Genomic DNA, 11,379 nt, shown 5'->3' with positions numbered 1-11,379 from the left:
ACATAAAAGTTATTTTTTTAAGCCCATCCAAATGGGCTCTTAGTCATTTAATAGAGTATATTTTTTGATAAATTATCTCAAGTATTTTAAGTTGATTTATTGCTCAAATAAATATATTTATCTTTACTACTTACAAGTAATTTTTCCAAAGTTAGTCAAATAATTTTTAAATAGTCCGATAACCACACATTAGCGGTCATTTTGAGTGTTAACACCTTCTCAAAGTAGAAATTTGAACCTTTACCCATTTTCTCTAATTTTTTAGACTTAATCTATTAAGATCTTTTAAATTAAGTTTTCTTAATTTCTTTAAAAAATTAAGTGGCGACTCTTTTTTTTTCTAAAATTAATTTTTTCTCTAAAAGTTGAAATTAATTTTAAACCGTTTTTTTCCGACATAACGACAGTCCCAATATGATAGTCATTTTGGCGAATAACCTTGAAACTTAATAAGTTTCTTTGAGACTTACTACAATAAAAAGTATTATTAATAGCCAATATTGTTCCCCCAAATAGTGATAAGGCTGCTCTTCCAGAGCCCTCAATTATTTTTGTACTACCGGATATTATATTAACATTGGCCCATTTCATAACCAAATGATAGAAATATTTCTTTTCTCTTAATATAGTGCACGTTGTAGCACTATCAAAAAGGCACATATCTCCATTACTTATCTTGAATCCAATTGAAGACTGAGTAATTTATTTATCTTTATAAGATAAAAATACATTATAAGACATAAAATAAGTAACAATATTGCTAGAAAACATAAGTCCTCTTTTTTTTCTTTTCTTTTTATATAGATAAAAGTAAAACATGATAATCAAAAGTACATAAAAATGACAACATACTATAAATCATACAATAAAATTAAACATCAATTATTTTCTCCAAAGAAGTCTTCAACCTCCAAATGAGTAATATCATTGAGGTCATTAAAATCGTCATCCTTCAAAGCCAAATTCGCTTCAATATTATCATTGTATACTTGCGAAGGTCTTGCCTTAACATTAGTTTCAAATGTCAACTGTAACTGTATCCGAGGATTAGAAGAAGAGGCACCACCTTTATTTGGTTTTCTTTTGAAGGAATTTTGATAAAGCCTGACAAAATGCTCAGGCGTCCGACATTCATTTTTCTAATGGTCTTTCATACCACAACGATGACAGTTACTTCTTGAAGGACCACTTTGAGAACTTATATTGTTCTCCCTTTTATGTTGACCACCACCACGATGATTATTATGTCATCTTCTGTCATTGCCATGTTCACGCACATTATTGTAGCCTTGATTTTTATTTTGTCTTCTTTCAGACTGGCCATATGCTTCTACCACATTTGCTTCCGATAACGAAGCAGTTCCAGTGGAACGAGTTTCATGATTTTTCATTAAAAGAGCATTATGTTGCTCAGTCACCAGAAGGCATGAAATCAATTTAGAGTATTTCTGGAAAAACTTTTTTCACGTTATTGTTGCTGTAATATCACATTACAGGCATGGAAAGTACTTAGTGTCTTTTTCAATATGTCCTCATTATTTACAGTTTTCCTGCATAATTTCAATTGGAAAGTTATTCTAAATACAATAGAATTATACTCAATTACAGTTTTAAAATTTTGAAAATGTAAGTGCATCCACTTATAACGTGCCCTTGACAATACCGTTGCCCTAAGGTGGTCATACCTTCCTTTGAAACCTTTCCACAATTCAAGTGGATCTTTCATTGTCAAGTATTCAACCTTCAGGCTTTCATCCAGATGATGATGAAGGAAAATCATAGCCTTCGCTTTATCCTGACTTAATGCTTCATTTTCTTCAATTATAGCATTACCAAGACCCTTAGCGGTAAGGTGAATTTCAGCATCAAGTACCCATGACAAATAATTTTTTTTCAGAAATATCAAGTGCCACGAACTCCAATTTTGACAAGTTTGACATAATGAAAATTTATAGGAGAATTCATGCTGATAACGTATTATAAAAGAAACTAACTTAGCAAATTAATAAGAAAGAGAGTCAATAAGAGAAAGAGAGAGTTGATAGAATCTGTTTATTAATTCTATAACACATAAGGCTATTTATAGTCGAATGTGTTAAGGAGAAAGCTATAATAATAGAAACACAATGATGGCCATTAAGTGGAAACATCATTGTGTAGGGAAAAAATAGAAGAAACATTAGTGGGTAGGGGAAAGTGATAATGAACAGCCACAAACCCACAAACTATTTCACAACACTAATATGCTTTCTAAAAATATAGTCCAAAACATACAATACAAACTTTTAGCCCAAAATAGAATTCGGTATACAATATTATACATACTGTATAAATAATATACAAAACTTGCATATATTTTTTTACAAAAATATTTTAAAATTTTGATATACAATATTATACAGACCATATAAAACATTACATAAAATTATAAGTGATATTCATACGATAATATACAATAATATACACTATTTACAAAAAATGAACTTCGTCTTTTTTCTTGAATCCAAGAACAAATTCATCCAAAAACACTTAAAAAATTATGCAAAATAAACAAAAAAAAATTATTTAGGCTCTTCACTACGTAATCGGTCTTTTGCAACAATACCCATTCGAAATGAAGTTTATTTGCAGAAATTCAATTTTCAAGTTTTTGAAGCTTCGAACTTCTACAATGACTACCTATGACAACGAAATATCAATAGTACTTCATATTAGCGTCAATAATGGAGATATAATAATGACTAAATATGTAAATTTATTCAAAATCGTGGGTCATTACCAATCACTCAACTAATATACATAGGACCATTATTTCACTTTGAACAAGAAAAGCAAAGAAATTAGTTGATGATGGAAGCTAACCACCTTCTTCGGAGAGACCGTCGACACATTTGAGAATTTCAAAGAAGGATAGAAAATAGAATGTGTGAGGAGAGAAGAAGTGTTTTCGAGGTGTAGGAAAGAGAGAGGAAAGAGAAATATCAATAGGTTAGTGGCTAAATTTGGTAAAGTTTAAAAATCTTGCCCTATTTTGATAATGTACTTGAGTCAATTGTACTTTTATAATTATCTCTATATAAAATGGTTTCTTACGTAATTGTACATGTGACAAAAAGAATTTTAATAAATTGACTGTATGTATATATAATGTATCGATGTAATCTAAATGATCATGTAATGTATCGATATTGTATTAACTATGTATTAGAAATGTATTTAAATCGATACACATTGTTTATACAATATTTACATTGATATATGATGTATAAATATGTATAAGAAATGTGTATAGATTCATATACGTTGTTTGTGCAATATTTTAAATATATTTGTTTTGCAATTCTGTCTAACTTAAATCTCTTTTAAAACAGTCCCAAATTTTAAATATGAGCTCTTCTCGATGTTAAAGTCTTTCGATATAATATTTACTCAAAATGATTCACATTTGCAACACATCAAATTTTAAAGCTCTTCAATAGCGAATTAATATAAGGAAAAATTATGGAACAAGGCGAAAATACCAACATATTTATGGAACAAAACTATAGTTTAAAAAAATTACAATAAACCATTATATGTTGTTTTTATATCAAATTTCTCTCTCCTTTCTCCCTCTATCCCTCACCTCTCCTCCCAATCCCCCCCCCCCCTTCCCCTTCTCTCTCGCCCCTGCCAATAAGAAGAAACACATTCAAATGTACTATGTATCAATTGTATTCAATCAAATGTAGATGAGAGATTTATATTTTTTTTAATTAAGCCATCATCTTAGGTTGTGGGCCTAAGGTGTGGGAGATTTGTATTTTATATCAATTGTATTCGAAAAACTACATTTGTATTTTGTATCAACTATATTGTATTCATACGAATACAATATGCATTCATCCTCTCTGTCAAATATATTATGTATCAATTGTATTCAATCAAATATAGGTGAGAGATTTATATTTTATATTAATTATATTCGAAAAAACTAAATTTGTATTTAACTGAATTTGTATTCATGATACAATGAATACAACATGTATTCATCCTCTCTCCTCTCTCTCTAGATCTCGCTCGCCTGCTTCTCTCCTCCTCTCTTGATCTCGCTCGCCTTTCTCCTCCTAATATATATTCATTTTGATGCAAATCAGTTTGTTTTTGTATTTTTTTCTCTGAAATCTGCAAAAAAAAATAATACAAAAATACAAATGCATAGCAAACCAAAGTGTACCTGCAAATTATAATTAGTGAAACTGTAGCTAAGAAATCCTATTTAACGCTTTGTTGTTTTTAAAAATTTCCCTTAATATAATCATTATTTTTTTCTCGACGCTTTAAGTTAAGACAGAAACACCAAAATTTTTAAATAAATAGGAGTACCATGTAACCATTCAAAATCAAAAAATTTAAAAGTCAAACTCCCAAAGGTTTCACATAAATGATCACTAGCTTCATTGTTGTTCTGCAGAATGAAGACTAGAGACGGGGTAAATAAGGAATAGGAAATATGACAACGAAATAATCCAACTTTAATTATAAACTCTAAATTTATTTCTCGTATATACTGCAAAATGAATAACGGTACTAATAATCAAAATTCCTAAATTCTAAGAATCAATTATTCCATCTCTGGTGTCCGTCCATAAACAACAATATCACATGATGTCTAAGTGAAAAGTGCACTTCGAACATCTTTTTAATATATAGTGGATAAATAAAAATAGATAGACGGAATAAAAAATTTATTCACATGCAAACATCTTTGACGTTTAAATCATGACAGTATTGGCTGAAAAAATGTAACGTGAAATATATAGAAAATAATGATAGAATACTAAAGTCCCAACCGTCATTTTTTAGTTTGTGATCTAGTTCCAAGTTCACAAGAATTTTTGACATTCCACAGTCTTTGTTTAAACTTGTAAAATTTATTAAAATACTCCTATATAATCTAATAAAATATGATAAATAGATTGAAAATTTCATTTCAATAAAATTTAATAAAAAATTATTTAACGACTTTTTAGGTAAAATATCAATAATTGAGAGATTTCTTAGTTATAAAATAAAGTTGAGTGATTGTCTAACTAATTTACTATAAGTTGAGTGATTATATGAGATTTTATCTCTAAATAAATTTTAAACACGGATGAAAACTTTTTTTTTTAATTTTCAATTCATGTGATATCTTTCAAGAGTCGAGGAAATATCTCTTTAATTGAGAAATACTGTTTCTGTTCATCTTTACTTGTCCACTATTGATTTTATACAATTCTTAAAATACTATAAATAAAAAGGTAATTTTAATTTATCATATCGTATTTTGAATATAATAAATATAATGTCTTGAAAAATATAATAGAAAAATGACTACTAATTAATAATAAGAGTAAATTAAAAATTAAATATAAATTATCTCTTAATTTCATAAATTGGACAAGTTAGACAATTATTTTTAGTATATATTACGATCCAAATCCAAAAAATAAGCAATGTCTTGTTGACTGAAAAGCGAGGTCATTTGGCAGATTGAAGTAAAGCACGCCGGCGACAAGTCCGGTAGTTTTCTTCATTTATTTTGTTCTTCGGGCAGCACATCTTTCAATGGCTATTCTTATAAATTAGATACTTCTTTCTGTATTTATTTTGGGGCTCTGCTTTGAATCGGTTTGTTGATAGTAAGCGACTCGGGATTATGCTTAAGAATAAGCTCCCGTTTGATCACAGATTTTGAAGTTGAAATTTGAAACTTGAAAATTTGAATTTTTGAAACTTGAAATTGTGTCTGGACATGCATTCTACTCAGAAAAAGTTTGAAATTTTATAAGTTGAAAATGAAATATCTTCAAAAGCAGATCAAATTTCACAGCCCAATAGATATTTGATGATAAAATTTTAAAATCTGATCCAAAATCTATTTTACTAGGTAGCTTAAATAATAGCCATTGCTGAAATTTCTTTGTCGTATACCGGGTGCAAAATGCAACCTTTTTTATTTGTGTGGGTTAACAAATTCGAATACACATTTTATTATTTTCAGTTATAGGTTCTGCCCAAGGTCAATCACTTGCCTTCAAGGATAAACATTTTTGAACTAGCATCCTTTCTAGTTGAAGTTATCCCTCTTTAAATTGGATAGGTTTTGCTTCAATAGTGATCAAACATTTCTAATATTATTGTAATTTTCGATGAATGGGATGACAATGTTACATAAACATCGATAGAAAGGCTTTCTGCATTATTTTGAGGGTTTGTTTACTTAGAGTCATGAGGGTATCATTTTGATTATTCAGTTTGGTAGATGACCTCTGGATGAGTATTGAGATATAATATAATTCTCTTTAGAAGTTTAAGCTTTCAGATAAGGTGGTCACATACTTCAACATGATATCAAAGCAGATAAAGGTCTTGAGTTTGAGTAGAATGAGTTGGTCACACACTTAAACAGTAAGATTTATTCTATCCTTCAACAACAACAACAACATACCCAGTATAATCCCACAAGTAAGGTTTGGAGAGGGTAGAGTGTACACAGACCTTATTCCTATTTCATGGAGATAGAGAGGTTGTTTTCGAAAGACTATCGGCTCAATTGTAGCAAATCAAAATAGTTATGAAAAAAGAAAATATGTCAGTGAAGAAAACATGACAATCAATACGGAAAGCAATACAAAACATTCAGAAAAAAAGTACAGTAACAGCATCAAAATAATACAGTAACAAAAATACAATAGATACAAAATGGTAACAAATATCAAAAGAAGGACACTACATGTATAAGACTAATACCATGAAAAACACGGTGCTTCCCTAATGCCACTAGTTGTCCTATCCCACATGCTTTTTGCATCCCCACTACTCCCCCAAGCCTCCATCGCCACCAACTTCTCCCCTATCTCCCGCGCTCGAGTACGGGCTAAGCCACCCTGTTTGATCCTCGACCGGTCAAACAAAGTGCTCTTCTTCCTCTTCCTCTTGATCTCTAAGTCCATCGCCAAAAGCTTATGTTAGGTAGTAGGATTCTCATTCGGGATAACCTTGCAATCCTTACAAAGGCCTCTGTCCTCCTTCCTAATGAATAAGTAATCTATTTAAGTCTTAGCCACCACACTACGGAAGGTAACCAAGTGGTCATCCTTCTTCGAAAAAGCTCGAATTAGCATGCTCTAAAAATTTGTAAGTAGATGTGTTGAAATATCATGTATCGATTATTTATAGCAGCGGATCTGCCGACACTTACAAAAGACAACCAAGCTTTACACAAAGCAAGTTCACAAGCCAAAAATGCTTAATTTCTTCTATCATTGAACAAAACTGTGACTAATTGGTGTCTAATCTAAAAAGGTACCAAAATCGCCTGTTTGACATCATAGACATTTGAAGTGGAAGGCATACTCAACTTGAGCTTGACTCTAGTTCTTAACAACTATAAAGAATAAAATTACATGCCTACTACTGGATTAATGTAGGCAGCATTTTGTTCTCAATTCACAAAGTTGTTTAGTTAAGCGTCAAAAGAGATTGTTCGGTCGACTAGCTTTCAATGGCATTCCAAAGTTTTGATAGACCCTGATTTCCCCTCCCGAGCTTGCTGTCACGATTACCATGCCCCATGCTGTTGATTGGATAATGTTATTTCCTTGGTTGTTGCTACCATCAAACCTGCTGGAAGAAGACATAGAAGGTGAGTCGCCATCTCTGATCGATGGAGAACTCGATGAAAACGATTCACTAACACCAACTCCAGGATCTGTTGGAGATTCTTGAGCCGAGTCCTCATCTTGACAAGTTTGAATTTTCTCCACTGCACTGTTTTTCTTGGCTGGCAGAGGTGGTAAATTCCTCTTGCTATTTGCACCAGCCGAGTTGTCTTCCCTCGTGGGAGAGCCATTGATGGGATAAGGCGGTGGTGGGGAACGTTTTGAATCCCTTTTCGAATGTATCTGATCTATAAGTGGTGGCTGATTCTTTATACTGCAAGGCCACGGGATGGCAACTGAAACATCTTTACATGGGAAGTGCTCGTAAGATTGAACGTTTACTACACTTCTAGATTTACCGGTTGCACTTTTAGGTTCTTCTCTCTTCCAGATATACACCTGAGAGTCTTCACTTGCACTTACGATATACTTCCCATCTTGACTAAATGTAGCTGAAATTTGACTGCTTGTATTCCGGAAACCTGATGGAAGATAATAGATTCACAGTTTATGTACACAATAACCTATTTCAAGCTCTCCAAGTGGATTATATCTTCAAGAAAGTACCTTTAAATTTATGGGTCATTTCTGATCCATCAAAAATTCTGACACGCGAATCAGCTGAAGTTACAAGCACTTCTGCTGGATTCCCTGGAGCAAACTGGACATAAACAAGTTCAGGTTTTAGATAGAACTCCTGCAAAAATAAGGTTGCAACCTAATGACTAGTAGATATAGAAAAGAGAAATACCTGAAAACCAGTGACTTTTTTGGCTAGGGACTTCTTTTTGGGTTCGAGTTCAAAGTTGTCCTTTTGTTCCAGCTTGCATTCTAAATCAAAAACACGTCGGAAGTTAACATTCAAATTCCTCTGCAGATTATCATTTTAATAGAAGATCCTATGCGATGATTTACTTACCGGAGGTACTATACATGCGACAGCTTCCTTTATGTGAGCCAATTAAAGCACCCTTCAACAATGGAAAAACAAAAAATATCAGTGGTACCATTCACCTTTTCCTTGAGAATCATAATTGTTCTATATCTTTTGTTGATTCTTCTTGTTTTCTTCTAATTAGTTGATTCTGAGGCTAGTTGTGAATGCTCTCTAATATGACTACAATTGAGGGGAAGAGGTTTTTGGCATGTCGGAAACTAGTAAAAGTTGAGGATATAGCTACCTCGCCATCAGGGGAGTAACAAGTAGCAGTAACCATTTCATGAAGATCTGTCCAGTCCACAACTTTCCGATCAGATACATTCCAAATTCGAACCTTTCCATCAAGTGAACCGCTGATAAAGTGGTCGTCATCTACTGGATTGAAGTGTATGCAGGTCACTGCCACACAGAGATGTAAAAATGTGTGATGGTAAATTTAATACGAGCGTTGATTGATGAGTAGCTGTGATGTAACATGGTATCTCACCATAATCGTTATGTGCAAACATTTTTAAGCAGCTCTGAGTCTCAATATCCCATAGCCTGACTGTCTTGTCCATTGAGGATGTAAGAAGTTGCTGCATTAAAATTTCATCTAGCATGTCATGTCAAAATTTCATTGGAATTAACTTCTTGTCTGATATTTCCTTCTTGTTCAGCAATTGATATTTTTTTATCTCACACCATTTCATTTTATATGATGTCGTTAGACTGGCGTGGAGTTTAAAAAATAAATAAATACCTTTGACACATATCAGAAGTGTGTAAACATGCACATCCCTATGGCTATAAGAGCATGTCATTAAAGATAATATGAATTTTTAGAGTTAAGAAGTTTGTTGTAAATATAGAAAGGTATGTTCTTTTTGGTACAAATTAGAAGGAAACGGAGTAGTAAACTTATACGAGCACGAAAACTGACCTGAGAACTTGACCAAGATAGATCCAGGACATCATCTTGATGACCATTGAGAGTGCATACTGGTTTTTCTGAGAGAGCAAATACAATTTCAGGTACATTTACATAGTCTGGAAGTGAGTTGCCCTTCTTCTTATTAGAAGTCTTCCCCTTTTTCCTTCTTTCTGATTGCATATTAGTCATAACTGGCAGAGGTGGACGATCCGAATTACTTCCAGCCAATGGTGTATCACTAACAGAATTCGGATCATCGGATTGTTTTGTAGACATAACATCACATTCTTGCACTTCCCATACATGAATTACCCTGTCTTCCCCTGCGGTTGCTAGATACCGGCCGTCTGCAGTGAATCTTATGGTCCATATGGAGCCCTCATGAGCCTGAATTTCCTGACACAATTGCAAAGCTGTGAATTCTTTTTGAACCTTTCCTTGCTGCCGGGCCTTAATCCATTGGGAGGAATTCTTGTTCTGTTTCTGTTCCACTAATGCAGGTAACTCAAGTTCTTTATCAGCTTTTGATATGCTCATACTATTTGCAACTCCTTTTATGTTCTTCAATAGAGCAACTCCTGTTTTCTTGCTATATCTGAAACTCTTGCTGAGATATGCATTTACGTTAAGTTTTCTTTCATCATTTGTTGAAACATTTACACGGCGCATCAGTTCCTTAACAACAGGTGAGTATCCAACAGATTTCTCAAATTCCTCCATGGATAGTTGCTTTCCTGTTTGTAGATCACTGAGCTTATTCCACATTCCCTCTTCATTGGACTCTTTGACAATGAATTCTTTTCCAGTGTCAAGATTTTTTATTAGGAAAAACGAAGCAAATCCCGAATCAGCACATCCATTTGGCAATGTGGATGATGGTGTTTCACCTCCATTTTTTGGTGGTGAAGATTTACTTGTTCCTTTTTTAGGCGGCGCCATCACAGCAGCTGAATTCGTGTATTGACAAATTCTTGTGGCTGGTCCTGAAACTCCTGAAAATGTCCTGGTGAGACGTTGCTTAGAAACGTCTCCGATTAGCTGTTCTTTCCTTTTCTTGGTGTTTACTGAGAAAAACTCCATGTCACCATCTGATCTCGACCTGAGCAGCAAAATTGGTGGAGAATTCGAAGCCTCTGGCTCTTGTTCTTCCTCTTGTTTAATTAACTCATCCTTAATGGCAACTTTTGGTTTGGAAGAATCTTGGCATGTATCAACTTTTGTTGAAACTGGTCTCACAGCTTTGGCACTTGTTAGTTTGAGAAGTTCTTTACTACTTGTCAACCCCATTCCCTGGAGTAAGCGTTTTCGTCGTTCTTTGACATCTCCGGGTTCAGCCATCCACATGCCGTAATCTTCCATGATAATGGGAGGAGGAGGAGAAGGATTGGAGATGGAGACGGTTTTTGCTGTCTCCATCTCAAGGCCTCGGAAGTTATTCTTGATAGAAACTGAGGCCGAAAAGGAACGTCTACTATCTTCAAACTCGACCTCATCATCTGATCCCGAGGACGCCAAGTCTTGGGGAACGACCGTGGAAAGACGGTCATTGGACTCGAAGAAGTGATCATCGTCATCGTCTTCACCGAGACCATCCCAGTTTATAGTCAGCGTCCTGCGATACATTGTAGCACATTTAGGAAAAAATCAAATGAAAGACGGCATGTTAGATGGGAATTATTGTATTGTTGTTTTCTTTGTTTGTTTGTTCGTCATAGAAAATTGCTAGTGAGAAGAGAGTGGGGAGAGAAGTGGAAGAGAGAAAAAGAAGGAAAGAAAAGTAGTTATGTTTGTGTTTAGGAAATTGGATGGATTGTGAAAGAGGGAAAAAGGAAATGGTCTTT

General features: G+C 33.5%; 1 protein-coding gene across 1 annotated transcript; it reads right to left on the bottom strand.

Moving 5' to 3' along the window:
* Positions 1-7,468: 7,468 nt before the first annotated feature.
* LOC129875995 (uncharacterized) lies at positions 7,469-11,170 on the bottom strand. Its single transcript, XM_055951271.1, has 7 exons — positions 9,548-11,170; positions 9,113-9,203; positions 8,867-9,024; positions 8,605-8,656; positions 8,437-8,516; positions 8,253-8,346; positions 7,469-8,167 (listed from the first exon to the last, which is right to left on the bottom strand). The coding sequence occupies exons 1-7, from the start codon at positions 11,159-11,161 to the stop codon at positions 7,497-7,499; spliced, it is 2,760 nt and encodes a 919-aa protein (XP_055807246.1). The 5' UTR covers positions 11,162-11,170; the 3' UTR covers positions 7,469-7,496.
* Positions 11,171-11,379: the final 209 nt, after the last annotated feature.

The sequence above is a fragment of the Solanum dulcamara genome, chromosome 12 (assembly GCF_947179165.1).
Source record: "Solanum dulcamara chromosome 12, daSolDulc1.2, whole genome shotgun sequence".
Classification (NCBI taxonomy): Eukaryota; Viridiplantae; Streptophyta; class Magnoliopsida; order Solanales; family Solanaceae; genus Solanum; species Solanum dulcamara.
Note: the sequence above shows the minus strand (reverse complement) of the source record. Positions and strands in the feature narration are given on the sequence as shown.

What these genes read in the sequence shown, in the direction of transcription:
- LOC129875995 (XM_055951271.1), bottom strand. Translation starts at nt 11,161, where the DNA reads ATGTATCGCAGGACGCTGACTATAAACTGGGATGGTCTCGGTGAAGAC. An exon ending in TATCTTGGTCAAGTTCTCAG is followed by an intron (nt 9,204 to 9,547) that starts GTCAGTTTTCGT and finishes ATTTTAATGCAG; the next exon opens with CAACTTCTTACATCCTCAAT. An exon ending in AAAAAGTCACTGGTTTTCAG is followed by an intron (nt 8,347 to 8,436) that starts GTATTTCTCTTT and finishes GTTTATGTCCAG; the next exon opens with TTTGCTCCAGGGAATCCAGC.